General features: G+C 35.9%; 1 protein-coding gene across 1 annotated transcript in view; it reads right to left on the bottom strand.

The window, feature by feature from the left end:
- Window positions 1-25300, bottom strand: part of COL5A2 (collagen type V alpha 2 chain) — a 90855-nt gene that overhangs the window by 13802 nt on the left and 51753 nt on the right. Inside the window, exons 8-38 of the mRNA XM_026033740.1 lie at window positions 24846-24923; window positions 22659-22703; window positions 21445-21498; window positions 20711-20764; window positions 20128-20181; window positions 19016-19069; window positions 18224-18277; window positions 17128-17172; window positions 16184-16237; window positions 15764-15808; window positions 13286-13339; window positions 11446-11544; window positions 10967-11011; window positions 10767-10865; window positions 10465-10518; window positions 10012-10119; window positions 9260-9313; window positions 8541-8639; window positions 7720-7773; window positions 6829-6927; window positions 6666-6719; window positions 6513-6566; window positions 6056-6109; window positions 5397-5450; window positions 5033-5077; window positions 4482-4580; window positions 3482-3589; window positions 3327-3380; window positions 2004-2057; window positions 1840-1893; window positions 696-749 (exon numbers count right to left, since the gene is read on the bottom strand). Coding sequence (XP_025889525.1) covers window positions 696-749; window positions 1840-1893; window positions 2004-2057; window positions 3327-3380; window positions 3482-3589; window positions 4482-4580; window positions 5033-5077; window positions 5397-5450; window positions 6056-6109; window positions 6513-6566; window positions 6666-6719; window positions 6829-6927; window positions 7720-7773; window positions 8541-8639; window positions 9260-9313; window positions 10012-10119; window positions 10465-10518; window positions 10767-10865; window positions 10967-11011; window positions 11446-11544; window positions 13286-13339; window positions 15764-15808; window positions 16184-16237; window positions 17128-17172; window positions 18224-18277; window positions 19016-19069; window positions 20128-20181; window positions 20711-20764; window positions 21445-21498; window positions 22659-22703; window positions 24846-24923 — 1986 coding nt within the window. The remainder of the gene's footprint in view (window positions 1-695; window positions 750-1839; window positions 1894-2003; window positions 2058-3326; window positions 3381-3481; window positions 3590-4481; window positions 4581-5032; window positions 5078-5396; window positions 5451-6055; window positions 6110-6512; window positions 6567-6665; window positions 6720-6828; window positions 6928-7719; window positions 7774-8540; window positions 8640-9259; window positions 9314-10011; window positions 10120-10464; window positions 10519-10766; window positions 10866-10966; window positions 11012-11445; window positions 11545-13285; window positions 13340-15763; window positions 15809-16183; window positions 16238-17127; window positions 17173-18223; window positions 18278-19015; window positions 19070-20127; window positions 20182-20710; window positions 20765-21444; window positions 21499-22658; window positions 22704-24845; window positions 24924-25300) is intronic.

The raw sequence follows: 25300 nt of genomic DNA on the forward strand, positions 1-25300 counted from the left end.
ATGGTAGCAGTCTATTTGCTCAGTGAGACAGTTCAAGAGAATTATAACATTTGACCACAGTCTTTAGATGATCACAGATAGGATTTTCTGAAAGTTCTGTGAAGTCAATATTTGCATTACAATTTTATCAAGTCTAGTTCATATTTCTTGTCTTTAGAGTCATTTGTACATATATATTTCCTATTTTCCTTGGTAACTATTACATATTTAAAACTAAATGGAATACATCAAACATTCTCTTTTCTAGATCCTGCTACCCAAAGTAGATACCTAACTGTTTGTGAAAGGCCTGAAATGTTGGCTGTGGACATTTTGGGATATTAACAGAAAATGGCAAACTTCCCACTTGTCCCTTTTATTCATTCTAGCCTCAACCTCTCAGGCAGCAAATCTTTGCTGTGTTTCAGCAAATGACAATTTATAACTTACTTTATTTTAATCTCAAAGGAAGCAACACTGCATATTCAAGGAAGATGGGAAATCTGGTGAACAATTACATAACCTTATCAACAAAAACACTTTTCAACTGTCTAGGGTATTTACTGGCCCTTTTCTTTAAATGATATAATAATGGGAAAAAGAAACAGTTCTTTTTGTAACAGAAATGTGACTTGTGTTCCAGAATTATTCATAATGTAAGAAATGAAATGTGTCAAAGCATGAGAAAAGGATTAGTGCTGTTATCTAACACATACCGGAGGACCAGCAAAACCAACAGCACCAGTTGGACCATTTTCACCTCGGGAACCCTGGGAAAAATGAAGAATAATTGTTTTTCCACATAGAAGTCTTTTTATACACCATATAATTTGCAAGTAAGAAACAAATAAACAAGCTATTTAATATCCTAAGAGCAATTATCATCTTGCTCTTGTTATCAGAATCAAATGAATGATCCCTAATCACACATTTAATGTGTTACATTTAATCACACAATAAATACAGAGTTAACTATGATATTAAGATGTAGCATAAGTTCAAAAATATATAGAAATTTTCAAGAATTTTCAGAATTTAGAGATGGAAAACATGTGCAAGGACTAACACTGCAATAAAAAAACTCAGTTGCGAACCACCATCGGTGAAGGCAAGATTAGCTGAGAGCACACACGCTATGCAATACCCCCATTCCAATCAAACAGAAAAAACAAACAAACAAACAAAAAAACCACAGTAGTTCCAACATCTACATCACTGTAAGGTCCAAATGGGATGTGAACCACTTCAGCTGAGCTTACCACAGAATGTTTCTTTGGAAAGAAAAGCAGATGATTGCTACCAAGGTCCAGTACTCCCTAGAGCTGTTCCAATTTACACAGAAAATAAGGTTGTTCTGATTTCTGACCAAGTTATTCAGTTCTAGACTGATTATGAAAGATCTAGAAAGGCTAAGACCGTGATACTCTAATCATCAAAGTCTGGCATTAAAATCCTTAGAAATCACAAACAGGTAGAAGATGACCAGCTAACATAATTAGATCAAGATATTTCTCTACATTATCCTACTTGTCCTACTAAACAGTTACATGTGTAGAGTAGTATCTCATATAAGCATGCATGCTTTTAAATGGATTGGTTTTAGGAGAGATGGTAAATGAGCATAACCTTATGCAGAAATTGTCCTAACAATTGTCCTAACAAGAGTACAGGACCAAATCCAACAGATGCACAGCACCAAGACAGGCACTACAGATTTTGGCTAAAAATGAAAGAGCAGAAAAAGTGGAAAAACTATCAACAAGTGAGAGAAATGCCTAGAGTTTGGATCAGTGTTAGCTATTAGTCCCCTAGCAGTATTTGTCAACTCATACCAGGCAACAGATAAGCATGTGTACTCACAGGATTTCCACGAGAGCCAGGAGGACCAACTAGACCACGAGGACCTGGTTCACCCTTAAGACAAAATTATAGGTTATATCCAAAGTAGTTTATCTGAGGAGTAGCAAAAGTGTCAACAAAGTGTGCTTCTACTAAGAAAGGCAACAGCATAAAAATGTGGTTACCTTTTCACCAGTTTGACCTGCTGGACCTATTGGGCCTATTGGACCAGGGAGACCCTGTCGAACAAATTAGGATAAATTGAGGTTAGAAAAGAAACGATTCAAAATTCAATTAAGATTTCTGTTATGCATCATTTTCATCATCATATTAGTTGCTTTAAATTCTTCTCTTTTACAATTGCAAGTTTGTTGGGTCTTTATCTAAAATTTACTAACATGTTTTCTCTCTATGAATGGAAAAACGTGTCAAAACTCCTGCTTTCCCTCATTCTTCACTAACTTCGTCTTCTCCTTTTTACAGTGTTTATGAAGACCAATGACTTTGCTTAGTCTTTAGACTTAGACTTTATTTTGCTCTCTCAGGAGGAAATTAGGTCCTTTTCTCTCACTTGGCAGAAGCTCTCTAGAACTTTTCAGTTGGTACTTCACTCCTTAAAATAATAAAAAATGGTCTATMATCTTTAAAGACTTATTTGCTTATATTACACAAACTTTTTGTCCTCAGAGTGGCATTTTTGCATATCAGTTCTAATCTCTCCATCCAAAACAACCAACTGCACTTGATGATCTTGTAGCATTAGCCATATTATTTTCTTGAACACTTCGATGTCCCAAGTATAATTTGCTTTCACTAGAAGCAGAATAACACTTTGTGCATCATGTTTGAGTTCAAGAAAATTTTCCTACCCAAAAATGTGACCTGGAAGCTGCTTCAAAATGTAGAGGAATTGAAAAAAAAAAAAAAAAGGATTAAAATAACATTACACCACTGTCAGTGCTCTAGTGACAAGTACCAGAGATATCTTCAGGATATCTGCATTACTTATGCACAGGAGATTCAAAACTTTGCTGATGCGTCAGTAGCTCACTGCCATTGTGTTGTGCAGAACATTTAAGGGCATTTTTGTCTGAAAAATTCAGGTCACAGAGAGGGTACATTAGTTCAAATGATAAGGAGGCAGCCTAGCCCAAGAATAGGAGTGAGTCTGCTCTTCAGCTACTGAACTTTACTTGTCCCTTCATCACCTTTTTTCTGTTGTTCAGCATACGTAAATCCCAAATCAACATCTTGCTTCTGAGATTCTTTCCACTGGCATCTTAATTCCCATTTTCTATCATATAAAATATGAGCTTGGAACACAAAGGTCTCAAAACAAAGTGCACASCAATCTCGAAAAAAAATTTAGACACCAAATTTGGAGGGTAAGTGGGATGAGATGATGGTCAGCCCATGATATCTGCAAGTTGAATCCTGTTTATCACTATGAGCTGAGTAATGGTAACACGTGAAAAAATGCGACAAAGAACAGTGATACATTTACTTACTCTCGCCCCATCATTGCCAGCTGTACCTTCAGCACCTTTCTCACCCACACCGCCCTATGGAAGACACCCAGAAAATCAAAGATGTGACATGAAATTCTGAATAGTCCTAAAAGGCAGTTAATTCTGCTCCACGGAACAGAAATAAACAGACCTACCCTGTCACCCTTTGGGCCAGGAGTTCCAGCAATCCCTCTTTCTCCAGGCATACCTTGAAGTCCTGGTGGGCCTGGATCTCCAGGCGTCCCACTAGGACCCGGGCTTCCCTGAAATGAATAAAAAGTGAGTTTTTGACTATTCATTTGAGAAGTATCTTTGTCTCTAGGCTGTGCCTGACTTGCAGTCTCAGGGGCACAGTTTTAAGTAATATTTTTTTCTTAAATTTGGATCTAATGCGCATCCAAATACTTTTCTTTTCCCATTGTAATACTCAGGAAGTTCAGTTGTAATACTGCAGTCCTTCCAAAATACATTAGCATGTACTCAGTGCATCCTGGGGTGAGGACAGGCTAAAAGAAACTCTAGTCCCTTTCTACCTTGACAAAACTTGGGATGCACGATAGGCCAATTACACTAGACAGCAATATGCAGAAATTGCCAAAAGCAGGGATACTTTATTTATGTTTTGCTTCTCATAATTATGTGCTTCATGTGCATTACAGGTCCCATAGGACTACAGACACTCATTTTTGGGGGTGATCTTCATAGACCCAGCAAAGCCAAATGTAGGGGAAAGTAGGGGGCTGCAATATGGCTTGCAGTTTTCTGCATACTTTTACACACTTGACCATGATTATTCTCTACATGTTCAGTGACRTGGTTCTTAATACAGGACCAACACTAGTCAGTTTTCTGCAGTTCAGAAAGGGCTTTGCTACGTTCTACTGAGAAACTCAGAAGTTCTTTAGAATTTAGATCTATATAAATGAAAACAAAATCCTGTTTCTCAACATTTTACTGCTTTGCATTACTTTCATACTGTTACACTAGAATAACACATTCAATACTGCATGAAAATTATCTTCCCAGAATCCTCATCTAAATAAGGTAGCTTTCATAAAAAGGTAATCATGTTTTAATAACAAAGATYTCTATGTTCTTCCAAATGAGGAGAATTATATCCAATACTGCTGCAGCAAAATACATCATCCAGCTTACCTTTGGACCATCTGGACCATGACCTCCAGCCATACCCTTTTCACCCTGAATTCCTGATGCACCTGGCTCTCCCCTTTCTCCTGGATTGCCACGTTCTCCCTACAGAACAGATAATTACAACATACTTGTATTTTGTAATTAGGCAGGAAACAATTCTGTTAGGAAAAATGATAAAGAATCCCTGAGAATAGCATTGATATTATTCCAATACTGCTATTGGAAAAGGAAGCCTAGGAGAAGTGACTAAATTTAAAATATATATATGTATGTGCTTTTAATCCTTTTCTTAATGCTCCTATCCTAAAGTTGCATAATATAGTTTATCACTCAACAAACATGATAACAGTGTCATTTCCACAGGCTGCAAAGCCAGTCGTTTTACAATCTGTGTATCAACTGAAGAGCTCAAACCACAGTCATTTAGCTGGTGAAAAAGGACGAAACATTGATTGGAGGTGCTTGAGTCTGTATAGTATATCAGCTATATAATATATAGTATATATACTACATACRTAAACTGCAATCTCAGAGTTATGAAAAAAGATATGTACCCTAGGACCCAAAGGACCAACAGCACCAGGATCTCCAGGAACACCCTGTGCAGAAGAGAAGTTACTATTAGAACAGAAGCATTATAGTTATGAAAATTACAAATAAACTTTTTCATAGTTTTCAGTGTACTGTGAACATAGATGGCTAGTTGGGAATAGTATCTGTTCACAACAAGAGAGCATGTCCAGTTAAATCAAAGCAGATAGTTGGATTCTAGTAATTATTTTACCTAAAACCATAAATTCACAAAAAAATCACAGACAATTTGCAGGCTACATCAGTGCACTCTTTGAAACAGTGGGAAATTAAGCTACAAAGAGTGGGAAAAGTCCTTTTTGAACTGAATTCTCATTAAGAAATTACCTGATCACCTGGTTTTCCTCCCTCACCAGGAGGGCCTGGTGGCCCAGGCAATCCCTGTAAAAAAATAAACAAATTGCTCACTAATGTGACAAAATGTTATGTAAATTCTGATTTAAGACACTAAGAAAATGAATTGTAGTATTACACACAGCAAATAACATTATGTCCTCGGTGATGGCCAAGCAAAAGTTACACGAATATAGCATGTTTCCTTCTTCTCTAAAAGGAAATGACAGCCCTTATGTACTTTTATTGTTGATACGCATATGTCCCACAAGTGTTGAAGTCCTCTATAAAMAGACTAATTTTATTACTACTACTACTAGTATCAAAATAATCTATGTGCTCTATTTTTGGAGTAAACACATTTGGAAAATCTCCAATTCAGAATTAAAAAACAACCCAATTTTTTCAAGTGTTGCAGATTGGTACGATTGGTACTTAAAACCAATTCAGTTGAACACACAGTTATTGTTAGAACTAAGCATCATTATTTATTTTATATTACTAACTATTCTGAGCACCATTGTCTAAGTACTTGAGTTTTCATTTTGTTAAGCATCACTCTGTTGAATTTTTCTAAGTTGACAGACATATCTGTGTATTGCTTCCTCAAAAAAGAAAAAAAAAAAAAAAAAAGAGAGAGAGAGTATACATACCTGAAACCCTGTAGGACCTGGAGGGCCTTGTTCTCCTCTTTCTCCTGCCAGTCCCTATGCAAAAAGAAAGAAAAAGAAAGTAGCATTTTTTCTTCTCTCTGAATAGTATTATCAATATATATTATTACATATTTTTATATTTTTTATATATATATATATGTGTGTGTGTCAATGTAAACCCTATCTAAAAGATGTATTAAGATATAGCTTATCTTCTTATTTCTTTAAAATGACAAAATAAATTTTGTGCTGAGGGGTAAAACATTCCATTTTGCTGAAATGACGGAAGCTAGAAACATGCACTGASAGAAAATTTTGTATTTGCATTTTTTTTACTTTCAAAAGAAATCGGAATATCAATATTTTTTGACTGGTATGAAAACAGATAAAATCAAAGGCAGAAAGATTAATCAACAGATGGAAACACAAGCAGGAAAACAGGCCTAGATCAACTTACTGATGGGCCAACAGGACCAGAAGGACCAACTTCACCATCTTTACCAGGGGCTCCCTAAATTAAAATGACAAAGGAAGAAGTCCTATATAGTGAGCATGTACAACAGAAACATGTCTTTTTCTATAGTCACTGAAAACTCTAAGTCACACTCACTCGCTGTCCTGGAACACCTGCATTTCCTGCTTCTCCAGGTTTTCCTGGATCACCCTAATTCAAAGAAAGGAAAATAATCACTTTTAGCTAGTATTTTCATCCATGAAAATATATGCTAATGCTAAAAGTTAAGCAAATGCTGGGTACAAGGTGCCACACTCACACTGCTGCCCTTCGGTCCAGGAAGGCCCATGCTGCCTGGTTGACCTCTGATTCCTATTGAACCTGCTGGACCTGGACGTCCATCTTCTCCTGGGGCACCCTACAGAAATACGACATTTTTCACAACAAATTAAAAACACCATTTACTCGTATAAGCCTGTTTACACCTGGAATATAATTCCCAGTGATATTAGAGCCTAATCAGTACTATCAGAACTTGAGAACAGCCCTGAAGTGGATACTTGTATTATTTTAGCAAAATAATTGCCTTCAAATAACATTAATATATTGAATACATGTCTCAGAACAGTAATTGAACCCCACACTGTTTCTCAGTAGTCTCAGATGGAAAAGGCTGGCACTGAAGATAAAAGGCTTTCTAACATCTAATAAAATTCCTTAATTCTGCTTGTAATTAGAATGGGCTTTTAAAGCTATATATTTTCACTTTAAAGTCAGTGAATCTAGTAAATGCTAGTTAAAGCACTCATTATTATAGATGTACTGGTGTTGGTTTTATTTGTAAAATATGTCTTTAAAGCAGAGTGCTTTATGGAGTTGCAAGCAGACTGCTAAAGCTAACCAAATATTATGCAATTATTACCATAGAACTATTGTGTACAAGTAGTTTATTGATTCCAAAAAGACATAGTTAGAAAAGATATTCAGTTCTCAAAGATTTAAGAATCTTGCAGAAGTTCCTAAATAACTGACAGATAAGTGCTAAAATCTAAGGAATGTTATTTACAATAATTTAGAAGTTGGAAGTCTAAACACTTACAGGAAAAGGTAAACCTTTAAAAATGAAGAAAAGTTAGCTGCAATTTCAATGATTTGGGAATTTGAAATTATTGTGGCATTAACAGAGAGAACTAATTCTTATGTAACTTACCAAGGGGCCAAGTTTTCCTTCAGGGCCTTGAACACCTGGATTTCCTGTCAAACCCTAAAAATGGGAATAACATTAGTGTARAGTTGGACGTAGAATTCTAGAGCAAGAGAAAAGGCAAATACACCCTAAAGTATGCACAGTAATTAATATTAGTTTGTACAACATTCCACAGTATTTTCTTTGCAGCAGATAAGGTCCTCATCCTACTGTTAAATAACTTTACAGCTTCATGTCTTATTGTCTTTATCTTCTTTTTTCCTATATACTCATTTATTGCTTTTACACATCTCATCAGTGTCCCACAGGATCACCTCCTTTAATTCTGCTGTTGCCCTGTGATTTGTATTAAATTTTGATCCTGCTACATCCTTTCTTTCCTTTCATGATGTTCCAAATTCCCAAATTCTTTTCCTGAAAAATTTTCCGCAACTTGCACCACTCAAATATATGGTTATCAATCACAAATTTATGGAATGTCTGGCCTTCAATTAATGTTTTCAGTGATAACTATGTGCTTTCGAAGCACAAATCGTTCAACTGACAGTCTACATCAGGAGTATTTTTCCCCCTTTTGAAAATAAACGGTATCTTGCTTTTAACATCATGGGAAAAGAGTCAGATATTCGGCTTTTACTYTTTAAGTGGTCCCCACTGAAGAAAGTTACAAATCACATTTCACTTCAAAASACAAAGGCAAATCAAAGGAATAAGGGGAAGAACTCTGTACTTATACAACAGCTTCTCAATACCCTGAAGCTCATTGCTGCCTCCTGAAAATGGAAAACACCACAGTTCAGAATGTGTTGTTACTAGTTCCTTACCCTTGCACCTGGGAGGCCAGGCTCACCGGGACGCCCGGGATCCCCCTGCCCGCCTTTAGGACCAGAAGAACCTGCTGGACCACGCTCTCCTTGAGCACCCTAGAAAGAATACCAGAGTGCTATTAGGTAGAGCATCCACAGTTAAAAGAATTTAAATAACATATCTTGTATTAAGGCCATATTTTTGCAAGCAGACTTCCAAAGTGTCAGAAGCTTTATTACTAGTTAAACGTGGCCTCCTCCATAACACCATGGCAGAATCTTTGTATTCTTAGGAAGAGTTAAGAATAGTCAGAAGTGCTAGCCAAATTCATCTGTGAGTCACTGCTCTGGAAAAGCCAGAATAGATAAGGCCATCTGTTCAATGGATAAGCCTAGAAAAGCTATACCAAACACTACAGAGTAATGTATTCAGCAATATACTACTAGTGACAGATCAAGGTCTCCCACCTATTCACATTCAAACATGAGATAGCGTCAACCTGGAGACATACAAAAAGAGATGAACATTATAGGATTTATTTTTTTCACCAAAACATTTGGTTTCAGAACATTCAGATGCCTTTCTGGCATTTGGCCACTTTACCCTGCTTCTAGAAATTTATGGATCTGCCTACTTGCTTAAAAGCATATGCTTTGAATATAACAGTTTTTTTCCCATATAACTGCATGTATGACAATTTCAAAAATTATGATGAAAGGCTGAACACTTTATTTACCTTTGGTCCAGGCAAGCCATCAGAACCTGGAAAACCGCGATTACCGGGAGCACCCTGTCAGAAGTAATGTGAACAAGATTATTATATTGATTTTTACATAACCTATTGCAAATAAAGTAAAAGATATTTTTCTTTATTCTGGTTTGTTTTTTCTTATAAATTCTTTACATCGACACTTTAAACTTATTTCTTTGGAATAGTAAAACATCTAAGCGCATTATTCCAAAAATATCTAAGTGCACTATTCATGCATGCTGAACAGCTTTTTCATTTGAACAGCCTCACCAAAAAGACAAGTACCATTGGTACATGGGTTAAGCAAAAAAACGTACTCATTTATACCTCAGGTCTTCATTTTTTTCTTACTATGTTATCTGTGCACTGGATAAACTAATGAAAATTTTCAGTGTAAAAATAATGTACAGTATCATAGAACTCCTTTTCCCCCAAAATAGCAAACAGAAGTAAAAAGTATTTAGGATGCAAAAAGCATCATGTTACATTTTTATATATTGATCATCACAGCATCATTTTCAAAAAGAATATAGTTTATCGCAGGAGTACAGCATCTAAAAATTAGTAATCCAATACTTTAAATAGGTAGGTATATAAATTGGCTACTATTAGGAAGAAAAAGTTTGATTCCACCTAAAACCAAGCTATAAGAAAACTCAAGCTTAGGTCAAGGTGAGAGGGTTTTCAGCCTGTGTTAATCCCTGTAACAACATACACTGATCTTCTGAATCACTTACCCTCTCTCCAACTGGACCTGGTGGACCTACTGACCCYGGATCACCTCGAGGACCTCTTTTCCCCTCTTCACCCATAGGGCCAATGGAACCCTGGGGACCTTGTGGGCCCTATTGAAAATAAAATTCGTATAAAAGTTGGTTGCTAAGTTCACTGTTTCTCAAGTATATTGAAATAGATTTGCCTTCTAAATATCAACATTTTTCTCCCAGAAAAGAGTATTTTACAGCTATGTTTTTAATCTGTTACAAAATGCAGTCAGTCAGGATCGCTTTTCCATTTTCCAGTATTTATAAGCTGATCTTTCAGTAAGAAGTCTAATAGGAGTAAACTGCAGTTCTGAAAGTCAGCTCTGCTGTGCTTCTTGTAAGCATTTATTTGCTCAGACAGAATAATTTCAATTACATTTATCCTGTTTGAACACAAAACAAGGGACAAAAAATATAAAGACTTACAGGTTCACCTTTGGGTCCTGCTTCTCCCTTGAAACCTGGAACACCAGGATCTCCCTAAAAACAAACAAACGAGTGAACACTCATCAAAGTAAAACTTCCTGGTTTAGAAACTACTTGTAGGTAAGTAGGAAACATCTGCCTTTCCCTAAGCATTATGACATCAAGAAAACCAACTTAAGTGATACCTAATATCAAAGATAGTTAGCTTTTGTSCAATGTACACAGAGACTCAGTGCTAATCACTGTTTTATTTTTCTATTCTGTCACTCAATAAAATATCACTGAGAAAAAGACATTATTACCGGCTGGCCTCGAATACCAGGCGGACCAGTACTGCCTTGTGGTCCTGGGGAACCAGGAGGACCTAATAAGCCAGGGGGGCCTCCAGTTCCTGGAGATCCCTACAAACAGAAATATCAGCACAGTTAAGAGAAGAGGAAAAAAATGTAAATAGAATAAATCTATTTACAAAATTTCTTCAAGAGATGATTTGATTACTTACTGTTGGGCCCTTAGCACCTGGGGAACCATCTGTCCCTTCAGTCCCCTAAAAATAATGTAACAATCACTACAATGAATTTTTCAGTTGGGTATCAGTAACAAAAACAGAATAAGACAATCATTTTATTTTATTTACAAGAGCAGATTATTCAAGAGTATTCACTTACATGGCACTATAAGATCTATCTGTACAAATGCAGATCTAAATAACATAAGGTCATGTGACTTTTAACACATTTAAGCTTTTAAAGTACTTATAGGATTCAGACAATATCAGGCTGTGTAACTTTTGTTTTCCCAAATTAAGTGAATGATGGAAGTTATTAGCAACAAAATCAGTAGAAAAATAYGAATATCTTTTTTTTGAGGCAGGGAGTGGGGAGGAAAAGCCATTTCAGCAAAATTCTCTGTGTATCAAGTCAAGTCTTGAACAAAGAATACACAAGCTTAGCACAGAGGAACCAAAGSTAAAGTACTTACAGGAAGCCCTTGCGATCCAGCTGGGCCTTGTGGCCCTGTTTCACCTCTTTGTCCTTGAGGACCTTCAGGACCACGAGGACCCGTTGGACCTGCTTCACCCTAAGATTTCATAAAAGAAAACAACTTTGTTCTAAAAAGCTGCATTTTAAATTAACTAAGGAGGAAAAAYGACTTTGTAAGAGAAAGATAATTCAGGCTTTGAAATAGTTTATGATCTTAAAATATATTTTTACTTATCCACTTCTGCCTCTATTGCTTCTATATGAATGTAAAACTACAAGTAGAATTTTCCCTCAGTTTATATATGGTCATGGAAAATTTCTAAAAAGCAGCATTATACCTGCTTGAATATTATATCAAATAATATTCAAGCAGGTGTAGCAAAGGTTACTTTGATCCTACTTTTACTCTGTAAATTTGATACCTTTAATATAATCSCCCAGTATGAATCAGTAATTTGACAAGACTTTTTTTTCAGTTTCATTAACAGCTGAAGCTTGAAATGCAGAAATAGTAAGACATTTGGAGTAGTTTTGCATGGTGTGGGTCAACTCACTGCTGCAGCACTGTATTAAAGACTTAAGAAAAGACAAACAATTCGACACACTAATCTGATTGCCACAGGATGTGCCAGTCATAAGATGGGCCAAACATCTGGATCTGGATTACTTCCAGAAAAGTCCRTGATGAGTGGCTTGGAAGCTCCAATAAAACAATTCTTCCTGGTATCTCCTTGCATTTTATCTTTACATATGCAATTGGAATTGATAATTAATATCAATCCTCCATTTGCAGTGCGCTTAGCTTTTATGAGTTCAAACGAGCTATTCTAATTACATCATTTGATGACGTAACTTCTTAGCTCCTTTTCAAAAAGTCTTTCTTCATTTTGCCTTGACAACGTATCCAAATATTTATTTAGATATTTTGCACTATTTAGGCATATCAAAACATTTTATGACATGCATTAAAAGGATTATCATCTAACTGTATAAATTGTGTTAATACTCTTATTGRGGCTTGTTTCCAGATAATTATCTTGTAAATGCTGCCAGCTTCACAATAAAACAAAACATCTGCTGAATTTGGCTACCTAGAATGGAAAAAGTAGTTTCTTCTTCATATTTTTTCTTATCATTTCTAGGAGCATAAAGTAACAAAGAGGAATAACTGGGTGACAGSACAGGTGGGGGAAAGAAGTATAAGGCAAGTGTATGAATTGTCTTTTCAGTCTTATTTACAGATATGCTCTCCAGACTAGAAAAAAAAATGTTGAATTGTTTCATGAAAGGCTACAAAGGAAAATCAAACATCAACCACACTACAGCTAGTTTGTTTCTTCTTTTCAGCCCAGTCACAGAGCCACAAAAAGTTTTAATCACCATTTGCAACGCTGTGATGAGGAGTAGTGGTTCAGGCATCCTTCCTATCAGTCAAGTCATCAGAAAAAGGGCACCAGGCTGAAAATGGTCACTGCAAGATGCTGCTTACATACAAAATTCTGCATTAACAAGTATTAAAACTAGTTCTTGTAACTCAACTTGCAGAACACAGTTCTTATAATTCTTTTAATGTACTGGATACATTCTTTTGAGCACAGCACAATAGCTATCCTAAAACCATTCCTTTGCACAAAATAAATAAATAAACAGACTGGTTATAGCCAATTTTTATTATTTCATTTGTCTTATGATTCTATGATTCTCAGGGACATAAGTGCAATCGACTTGAGCAGCTCTCAGGAATCTTATACACGTCAACCTCAACTCTGTGCAGTGTAGGATCTATATTTTAATTCTGTTGTGTTAGGCATACTAAAAACATTTGTTTGTTCTTTTACCTTTACACCAGGAGCACCAGGAAAACCCGGAGAACCAGTTATGCCAAGTGGGCCCTACAAAATACAAATGCACAAAGCTATAATTCCACAGTTTSGATTACACAATTAGAATCTAATCACTGGGTAAGCATCTTTCTATGACTAAATCAAATTTTACCCGCAAAACCTATCTTTCCTATAGCAACAACAACAAAAAAAAAACACAAGTAATTCTGTAACTATCATTTTTCTGAGTGATGCATATGTGCTTTTTGGATTTTAGGTGTGGTGTTTTAATAGTGCATTTACTGACTGGAAAAGTTATAGCTCTTGATTCATCTACTAATGCTCAAATTTCAATGGATACCATTATTAATTTTTTTTTTATTATTTTTTAGGTGTTAATAAACATCCTATTTCATCATATTCATGTTAGTGTGGTAAGGTAATGAAAAGATACATGATAAACAATCACTACTTGTCCCAAAAAAGGCAAGACAGAAGATTTTTGGTTCTTTTAAATTTAGATTATGAACCTACAAAAAAGCAAAATTGAAGTTAATTCTGCATTGAAATAGGAGATTTTGTTTCACTTTTCAAGGTGGTATGGATAAAGTCATGTACAGCAGGGACAGTTGCCTGCTTGGATGTTTGTTYGGAGATATGGAGATATCTCTGCTAAAGGAATCAGAGTAGAGGTTGGATCAGGGCTCACCATGCAGCAGAATGAACACTTTCCTATGCCTGTCTGGTTTGACTCTGTTTTGTTAAGAAGGAAGACCTCCAGCATGGAGCTTTGAGCAAAGTTTTAAATTGTTTTCATATATTAACATTAAAATGTTACAGCCCCCTGACCTGAACAAAGGAGACCTTTTCTGCAGTATTATAATCTCTCTAGAAGGCGGCACACAGCGGTTGTAAGGACTCACTACAACTCCATGTTCCCAGATGATTCCTCTTTATCTTTTCCTGATTTTTTTTTGTAAAATATGATGGATACCAAGAAAGAATGTTTATGTAATGAAGTTCTGCTGACAAATCTAATAAGAACAGTCTGTCCCAGTGAGTATTAAAGACAACGTTTCTGCCATGACCTTGCAATGGATTGTGACAGCACTGATGTAAAAGCTCACTAAGTGTATTCTTAAAAAAAATCTACGTCCCAGTTCATTGGATCACAAATGTAAGCTTGCCAAATCTCTCTCTTGTTGCAAGGAGAATTCTAGAACTGTAATACTACTTTGTGCTAAGCAAGTAATCATGCATTTGAATAACAGTTCCTCCAATGAGAAACATGTGCATTAAGTACCAGTATCTCCCTTGTGACCCTATATGCCAAAAATGTTAGCCAAGCAGCCATCAGGTCCAAAGAAGCTGCGCTTGTGTTTTATGACAAATGAAAATTTCAAATTTCAAACTACTRTAGTTTTTTTGTTCAGCTTTAGATATCTTCAATGCTGAAAAAAATCTTTTCATTGTTTGGTTTCTTGTAATAGCTGCGGTTACCATTCTTTTCATGCTACACCAAATAACTGAGATTTGCAGCTTTTACTTACACTTATATCTTATGCTTCTGTTACGGTTAGTTGCTTCTTAATAAAGTTTGCAATAAAATAGTCCACTTGTTAAGAACACATGGGAAAATTAATGTTTCTCAGGATAAAATAMAGACCATGAGCACAACATGAAAACCTAATTGTGGGCAGGTCCTTGTGTTTTGCTTGTTTTTTTTTCTTTAAGCTAAATGTCACAAAGCAACAGCAGTTCATGTTTGTCTGCATCAGCAGGCAAAAACTTTGTCAGCTGCCTCCCAGAAGCAACACTTTCAGAAAAAGCAAACAGAACAGCATGTTTAAGGTGGAAGTTTGCCTCACACGAATATTACTAAATCCTCCTAAGCTTTGACTTGGCAAACGTATGCTTAGCACATATGACTTCCTAATACATTTGCCCATGTGACTTCATGCAAAGACATCCTGTCAATGAGCGCCAGGACCGGACTGTGGGACTGAACACAGCAATTATTTATGCATAGGCTTCTGGTTTGTCAGCTCACTCTGTGACCGAATATAATTAGAACAYTATCCTTTATACATTTTATAATTGATGAGTTCCAGATAGCGAGTTCTGATACCAGTGAGCAGCATGTCTTCTTGCTGCTTCTATTGCAACGTCTGTCTTTAAGATACTTATCTCCCTACAGCATGGATCCCACCACAAAAAAGCAGCAAAACATTCTCTCTCCAGGGAGGATGTTCCAACCTACTTCTGCAGATTTAAACCTCTAGATGAAGTGAGCTAAAGACAGTATCATTTCTCAGAAGAGAGCATTAAACATATATTAAGCRATTCAATGCCAGTATCAGGAATCATTCACATATTCAGGGTGCACTTACTATTACTAGCAATTGGCAACAGTTGTTTGTGCTTCTTTCAACAATATCTAAAGACAAGGAKTAAATACAAGGTGGAAAAAGTACAAATAAGTAAGACACTTACCATGGGCCCTGGCTTCCCGGGCATGCCATGCTGGCCACGTCCACCCTAGAGTTGAAAATGGGCAACATGGAATGTTTGTACAAAGTCATTTGTAAATTAAACAGATAAAAGACAAATTTATATATATGCATATACATACACACACACACACACATATATATAAATACTTTGGGGATACTTCTCTTTGTGGACAGTTTTAAGGAATTACTAAGCTGCTAGCATTTGTCCTTTTACTGAGATTTTTAAAAAATTTAGAGTAAAGATTTCATATCACAGGACTCTGTGAAGGCCTTAAGCTAGAGCAGAACACACACGGAAATGACTAACAGTCATTCAAATAAAAGTTTTCAGGCTTGAGTTTATAAATTTAAGTAAAGCAAGGGAAAAACTACAAGGAGATGGAAACGAGGTTCTACGTACAGGGGCGCCCTGTGGTCCAATTCGACCTCTTTCTCCTGGCATTCCTCTAGGCCCCTTGAAGAAAACACAGAAAAGTATATTACTCAGGAGGTCAACACTGCAAAGTAAGCAAAAGTGGAAACCAAGTTACGTTTTTCTTCTTTTCTATACATATATTTGATATTGTTGGACAGCAGGAATAAAGCAGCAGTTAACCTAGTCCTTGAAACCTCAAGTAAATAACTGTAATTTGTTACAATAGTATTTCCAGCTGCAAACACAGCAGAATAAATTCTGTACATACTCACCAGGGTCAATAACTCAATCTCATTAGTGTTTCTCATTCATAATTAAGTTGTGCTTCATGAATACTACACTCTGCATGACACAAGACAGCGTGTCTGCAGAGATGTCATCTGCTGTCATGCAGGCATCACTGCTCAAAGTGGATTCTGCCATGTTATAACACCCACTACAGTAACAGCTGTTCAAAACAATACCTGAATGAAAAACATGCTGTGCAAAACTGTGTTCTTTGTGTCATGTATGCTTATCTTCAGCACTACCTTCAAAACCCTCTGTCCGTGATTTTCCATCTAACATGTTCCTGACCTGAATCAGTTCAGTTCTGTCTCAAAGTAAGCTGAAGTGACTCTTATTATATGGAAATCACTCCATATGAGGTATCAGGATGATAATAAGAGAGTATTTGATCACTGGAAATTTCCATCAGTTGGTAACCAATCACAATACCTCCATTCAAATACCTGTTCAGCTTTTCCATTGATTACCATTTCTTATTGTAATTTAAAAAAAAAAAAAAAAATTTGAACCGTACTAGGGAAAAGTTTAACTTCAGGACATCAGGTATAGGTTTCAAACTTCCTGCATGTACTACATTAGTAATTATGTGTGCAATATTACAGCCACTTTCATAAGTAAACTCCAAAGTATGTGACACTCACCAGAGGACCAGTTGCACCCATGGCACCCGTTGGGCCTGATTCTCCCTAGAGACAGAAGAAACAATAGTTAGATGAATATATATATATATATATATATATAAAAAATATATATATAAAATTTAGAGGAAAACATATTCTCCTTCTACTGCCTCCATCTGTCAACACATGCTGCCTACTGCAGGGTTTCTACCTATTCTGGTGCTTCTGTTGTTGTTGTCTCCACTGAAATGATGAGAAATCCCAGCAAAGAAAATTTATCTTAGACAAATTGTCCTGGACTATTGATTTTAATGACAAAAAAAAATCACTATTTAACAATTAATTCTAGATTTTAGAAGATTCCCATCTTGATTATATTTTTAATCCCAAGGAAGAGTCCATTTCACCTGTGATTACTGCCCTCAGCTGGTCAAAGCAGCTTCAGCAGCAGCACAGAACAGTGCAGAAAAGCCAGGGAAAGTTTTCCTATGTGCTTTCAAAAAAGTTTTAAAATAATTTGAAAGTGCTGATTCCTGCTAGCAACTGTGTTTAAAGTGCTTTCAGTTAAAACAGTAGGACTGCGGCACTACCACTAAAATTCTAAGACAATAAGACAAAAATTCAAAGAGAATAAGACTCTTAGGAGAGAAATAGTCTGATAAAATACATTCTTTTTCCTTATTAAGGCTGTTCTTACAAACTGATCTTATTCAAACAAAATCAAAACTTGCAAGGGGCCCATTGGCAGCTTACAAGATGGGTATGGGCTCTATTTTAACACCATTTACTGCCTTCAGTCAGCAACATAGGCAACCCTAGCCAATTCTGTAATGATGTATTATAGGTCTAAAACTGAGCCCCAGCTGTAATTGTGAAATTTGCACTGTTGAACTCAATTGCTGTCTTCTTGTACAAAAAGATTGCAGTTTGTAGTAGCTGATGTGTACTGAACACACAGTAAAAATGGATAAGTTCATGCAGCCTCTTCTTCGKGCAACTAGCATTAACAGGAGAGAGAGAGAGAGAGAGCGAGAGCAAGAGCTTGGCTGTAAGGGTATACTATCTTCCATTATTTGGCATTACAGAAGGCATTTAGTTCTTTTGGCCATGAGAATACCTTGGCTCCAGCTGCTCCAATTTCACCTTTTGGACCATCAAGTCCTTTCAATCCCTGTAAGAGTTATAAAAATATGGTAAGGCAATATTTATACTTGTCTACATATAACTGGGTATATACACATAGAGAGGATTTCTACTGTTAAAGTAACTTGGTAACTAAAGTTTCGAAAACAGATCTAAAGTGGCAAGAAAAAAAAAAGCCCAAATGGAGAACAGTTTTTAAACATTTCCTAAATGGAAAACATTTGTACAAGCCACATTTCCTTGGACTTGGGGATTATTATTGTTTTTGTTATTTTTTGCTGTTGTTGAAAAAGAAATCCTAAAAGCAACAACAAGGAGGCTCTGAGCCATAGGAAGCATCATTCTTCCCTGAAGCAAAATTCTGGCCAGAAAACTTGGTAATTTGCAATTACTGTCCTGCAAACACATCCAGCTACAGAGTTCCCCACCCTAGTGCCAGACTTGCCAACAAAGTGAGAGAACTGTCAGGTTTGTCCCTCCTGAAGTTTGGCAGTGCTCATGCAAGCTCCTTCCAGATTCCCAGACCATTTGAAACTAGAGTGAAGAAAGCCCTAAAGAATATAATACTGAGGTCAGCTGCACTTAAAGGAGACTAGCTTAGATTTTCTGCTAGGTTGTCTTCCCCTCTTTAGTGCCAGTAATTCTGTTGTAACTGGCAGGACTAGGCATATAGTAAAAATCACCACAGATATCAAGAGGTTTGAATGTATTTATAGGGAAACTGTCAGAACATTATCTATAAGAAAAGGAAAACTTTATATCTTACCCTGTGACCCTTGAGACCTGGAAGACCTGGAGCACCAGGAAAACCTCGAGGCCCCTGTGCAGGAATAAAATAAAATAATAATCAAAACTAAAACACTGATTTCTACAGTGATACATTTAGTGATAATGTTGCTACCATGGAAAATCACAGTGGCTTTACTGCTAAAACTCTCAACACTCTCCTTGGTGACATAACATAGCCTGACACTTAACAGGTGGTCACAGAAGATGAACTTCCCCTTATGAAGTTTAATAGTTTCAGCATTAAGATAGTTTATGCTGATATTAAAAGTTTTATGGYTTACAAAGCTATATGGTCAAACCTCATATTTCAACAGGAGCCATGAAATAAGAACTAATGGGAGACCAAGTTTTGAAGCTTAMATACCTGACACAATTAAGATGAGCCAAGGCAACCTACACTTCTCTAATGGGGCATTAGCACTGTTCTCTGCAATGCTACACAATTGCTGCAAAGGCTTAAAGGCAATGAGAATGGCAATACTTCTTTCATGTATTTGTTGTAACGGGGAACGCAAATTCTTTTTTTTTTTCTTTTTTAAACCAATTTCTCATGCTATGCCTCAGAAGGCACCTGCTTTCTGAAAACTTGCTCCCAGAAAGCACTATTTAAAAGTAAACAATGCCACCCTGCCCTGACACCACTTAAAACTTTGAGCACTTACTGCAAATGACTGTAAATAACCATGTGAAATACCAGGAAACGACTTCCTGAATCTTCATCTTTCGTGCAATTTATTCAGTTGTAGACTAGATTTTGGTAGGCRTTAGTCAATCTAATGACAACGTACAAGATGATGTCTTAGTGGATGATGCACAGAAATCCACTTTATATATATACTGTCATCTGTTTTACAAATATTTCATCTTTGAAACTGGATAAAGCTGGAACATGCACCTGTTAAATACCTCTCTAGACTAGTACAAGGATGTTTGAACTACCTGCTTGGTGCCCAACTACCACATTGCTTTAGATCATCGGAGTAAGCTGACAAAAACACATAAGAAAATACATGGCAGAGCACTGCAGCCATTATTATTGGTGAAATAATTATGGCGATTTTCCTACAATCTAAATAGTCATGCTCTTACTGGAGATCCTGGAAATCCAGGCTCACCGGCTTGTCCTGGTCTACCAGGTTCACCCTAAGGAAAGAAAAGAAAAGAGAAACACATGAAAATAGCTAATAAGAAAATAAAGTTCTTCTATCACTCTATATCAGTAATATGTATGATTATATGTATAATAAAATGGATACATAATCATATGCATATGTACGTACTTATGTGTATAGTCATAAACTTCATTACGGGTATTGTCAGTTACTACAAAAACAAAAATTTTTAACTAGAAAAACTTAGCTTTCCAGATCCAGGTGTATATTATCATTAGGTTTCCATTTCTTATCACGCAATCCCAAAGCTTATGGACTAGCTAAAGCAAGAAATAATAACAAGAAGGTGCTTTAACCTGAGGATTAAAGGAGGGTTCTGAAAAGATAACACATCTAAGGATTATAGTTATGATACTGGACTTAATTAGAAGTATAGTTACAAAGGAAAGGAAACATAAAAGATGTTAGAACATGCACATCTGCTGTTTAGTCACCAGCACAGAGAAGCCAATATTTGTTTTATTAAAAATAAAACAAAAYGAGGAGAAAAACAAACTTACATCTTCACCAGGTTTGCCTGGAGGTCCTTCTGGTCCACGAGAACCAACTGGACCCTAAGAAATAAATACATTTGTTGAGAATTTAGCCATCATAATATCTACGTACTTCATTTGTTAATATTATTTTATAAGAAMTGTTAATATTGTTTTATAATAAGAGTTGCAGAAAAAAAGGTTGATTTTATATCTAAGCTGCTAAATTAAACTGCTCCTCAGAAACACCTGCTCCTAAGAAATTATCCTGCTCCTAAGAAACATTCATTAAATTACATAAAAATATAGGAGAGATTCTTTAGTATATATATAAAAAACCTGCTATTGTTCTAAAGTCAAAGAGGTATCTTTCAATGCCATCTAAGCAATGTCCAGGTAGAGAGGACTGTTCTTATACATAGCTATTAGACTATGGCTAACAGTGACGAGCACTGTAGGTTCAAGAGAACCTGGTCTACGCTCTTCATTTTACCTTCTAGTCATTGAATCACCTTCAAAAAATGATTCTTAACCTTCTTTGAGTTACCTGAGTGATATGGGATTACAAGTGCTCAGTGCTCTGGTGGAAAAGTAACAATGATTGTTTAGTACCATAATCACTATCGTTCACATTCAGAAGCATTAGTTACTTAATAGCTTTTGTCAAAGCAACATACAAATACAATCTGTTTTAAAGTARGGAGGTATAATAAATTGTATGCAATTTTATTGTAGAAAGGTTTGCATTTATTTGGTCTTACCATAGGTCCTGGATCTCCAGGTTCACCAGGTGGACCTGTGGGGCCAGCACCACCCTAAAAATAAGAATAAAAAAATACAGTTACAACTTTCTAAAAGTAAAAATATAAGGATATAAATTAAATTCCATGAGCAGGAAAATCACGGTCTAGATTCTTATTCAGTACAAGCTCATTTTGCAAAATGAATGGAAGCTGGATACTAAACTCCCTCGCTCTTCRGAGAAGTCCTAATCCATACACATATCATACTGGAAGCTAACACCGTGCCAACACTGAAACCAGAAGTGAACAGTCAGCATTTGCATTGGTCTTTCCTCATTAAAAATGTGTGTTGGGTTACAGCCTTTATAGAGCTCTAATAAATTGTTCCCTTTGAGTTAAAATGACTTTCTTCAGAAATCTGCCAGATGCATCAATATAATTTTAGGACAATCTCTAGCTTGCAGCAAACAACTCCAAAGAATTATACTCTGCCACAAATTAGAAACTGAATGAGATAAGGAAGCCAAGAATCAATGGCACAGATCATTGCTAGTCTGAAGTATTATAGATAAGTGAAGATATGAGTGATAAAATCACCCCTATTTTGTTTTCAATGGAATCATTTGTTAAAAAAAGCAAGAAGCAAATTCTGACTTCTTGGTTATGGCATATTTGCATTAGATCAGCAAAAAGCCACAATGGGTAGAGTCTAACAGTGTAACTGTTAAAAAAATACAGGGGAATAGAAGTGATAATGTCATCCTCCTTCAATAGGGTGTTCGATGTTTTTAATTGTGTAACATTTTTGACTATTTAGCTTAATTTCTTGTGAAAAATACTGATAGGTTATTCTTTCAATAAAACTGCATGGAATTGGGGCATCTAACCAAAGATGTCTAATGTGTTTACAGCACAATATAACATCTCAAGACAACAATTATTAACAAAGCACTTTAAAACTAAACATGTCATAGGTTTATCCCCATAAAAGCAAACAGGCTGTAGTAAATTCCTTTTCTAATGGAATTGCTTTGTTCATAGTACATATAGAGCACGACTCCTGAAAGCATCATATTTAAATCCACCTCTAGATGAGGATGGATTCAGCTGTGCTTGAAGACGGACATGTCTTTGAGTCAAATTCTAGTTACATACACCAGTTACTATGGACTTTGTCTTTTTTTTTTTTTTTTTAACCATTTATCTAAAGTCACATAAGTCAAAGGACTCACTTGTTTTCCTTGGAGACCTTGAGGACCTCTTGGACCCACTGGACCCTATTAAAAACAAAGCATGTTACATCCTGAAAAATACACTTACTCAAATAGCATTCATTTTGCCGAGACAGCTAAATGGCCTGATTGTGACTTCCAAGATAAGATAACATTTCTATGGTCAAAGCCTCTGAGAACTCTTTACTCAGGAGACAGATGTTATGAAGTGCAAACATAGTACAAAGAATTGAAATCTTCAAATTCAAAAAAACCCTAAAACAAAACAGAGGGGCATAATTCATTATAAAATGAATATATATCAAAATGAGGCATAATTCAAAATACTGTCTGTCTTTCTTGCTGGAAGGTCACAGTCTCTGGCATCAGCAATAAGAACTCGGATTCCTGCATAACTTCTCCACAAAAATGTAAGATTCGGTTGTGAAGAATAAACACACTTTGAATTGAATCTCATTACTTAGATTAATATAATGCAACCAATGACAAAATAAATTCATTCAGATATTCTAAGCCATGTATGTACAGATAGAAAGGAGTATTTTCATGATTCACATATGACGTTACAACATTTTCAAAATGGCTGAGGTTTGCTGCAGGAAATCCATTTTTTTCCTTAAAATGTTTTAAGGGATTTTTTAGGAAAGACTTCCTTCTTAATTATAYGCTTTACTAGGACGTAAAAATAATGCTGAAAGACAATAATTCTCTTGCTTTGAGTAACACAAACTAAAATACATCAGCCATCAATGGTATTTTGGCAGAGGCTCATCATTTCTCTCTTCAACACAGCACAGAATCCATTCTTTTTTCCATCTTTTTATATTGCATTTAATTTACTTGAAAACCTTCTTGCAGAGCCAATGTTAAAGAGCTAGTAAATGCCAGTTAAAATTCTAATGAAAATAAAAACAAAACAAATCCAGTGGCACAGCTGAGTGATAGACATTGAGTCRATGAGGAAAGGAAAAGAAAAAGGATATCCCAGAACAGGATGAATGAATTCCAAATGTAGTAATGTCAGTAACTGAGTTCCAGCTGACTTTAGCAGACTATGTGTAAGGCTGTAAAGAACCCTAGATTTTGAAAAATAAAGATTCTTAAAGACATACTAATATTAAAACAAATCCTATTTGAGAATGGCAAAAGAAGAAGTGGGAGTACAAGAGGTGTGATGTCTGAGATATGGAGTGAGTAAAAGGAATAAACAGAATGATGGTCGGCAACAAAAATAAGCAGAATAGACTTATATGTAAGCAGAGCAAATTCATAGACAAGAGCCATTCATAAAAAGGAAAAGTTCTATAAAGAATTAAATTCAAAAGTTAATTCTATGGGAGAACATAAGATCATTTTAGAACCTTTTCTTTTAAATTGCACTGAGTTCAAAGGTTACTGGTGTGGACTTGGAAGGAAAATATTCAGATAAGCAAACTCCTACAGAATGCAATCACTGACGGATTGTTTCCTTAAGGAAGCAAGTTAAAAGTAACAATAAAAGTAATAATACCTACAATCTACTAAATATGATAAAGACACACATAGTGAGAAAAGATAGCAAAAAATGACCCCAAAATTTCTAGTAGATACAACTTAGAATGGCAAAAGGGGTTTTATAGATTGTAAAAAATGTCAACATTATCACTAAGTGTCCAGTACACTAGAAAAAAAGGCATATCTAAACAGGGAGAGATGGTAATGATAAAACTGGAGCCACTGGACAATAAATGTCTCTTTCAAATAATAGCAATTACAAAGCTGAGCTTGCAGTTAATTGCTGGTTTCCGAAACAATCTTTTAAAATGCTACTAAAAATGATCTTTGATGTCACAAAATGAAAAAGAAACACTTAAAGATATGTCATTGTCTATTCTCTAGTGCTTACTCTGCAGTTACTCAAGAAATGAGAAAAGCAGAAGTTGCTTTTTTTCTATACCTTACTGATAGTATCTTTTGTATTTCAGAGGAGGGAAGAAACATARCAGGAGGGATAGAGGAAATGGGAAAAAAAAAAAAGCTTTCATTTTAATAGAAGAATATTTTCCATTGTTTTTAAACCCTATGTAAAACTGCACTAAATGATACTGTATGAATGTTCAATTAGCATATGAAGTTGAAGAGGATCCATTCCCCTTCGGCATCATTCCTTCACACCTGCTTTACAATACAAAGGTAATCTGCTCTTACCACTGAACCAGGCATCAGTCCCATCTGGCTACCAAGTCCAGATTTCTCATCCAGTCCTGCCATCTGAGCTGCAAATGGCTGAAAAAAATAGTGTGATTTTAGCTGGCAGTCTTGTTGGTGATTCACAAGATATCGTATGCAACAGATTCTTCGTTACTTACATTGGCTTTGCAGTATTAACAATTGAATTCTTGCTTTAATCATTAGAAGTGTTCTTTCCTATATATTTAAGTTGGATGAAGGCATCAAAGATCCCTTTAATGCTTCATCCTGTCTACTTACTATTCTGGCTCTACTTCCCTTTAGCACTGAGCAATGAGAAGAGGACATAGAAAGAGGGAAAGCCTCCCATAAAGCAGACTTTCACTGCCTTCAAATTTAAATTTAAACTGCAGTATTTTTTCCTGTCTTCTAAGACCCTGGTTTCTTTTCAGTTGCTATGCTTCCAGTTCAAG

Source organism: Nothoprocta perdicaria, unplaced genomic scaffold (assembly GCF_003342845.1).
Source record: "Nothoprocta perdicaria isolate Ctin4 unplaced genomic scaffold, notPer1 scaffold_132, whole genome shotgun sequence".
Lineage (NCBI taxonomy): Eukaryota > Metazoa > Chordata > Aves > Tinamiformes > Tinamidae > Nothoprocta > Nothoprocta perdicaria.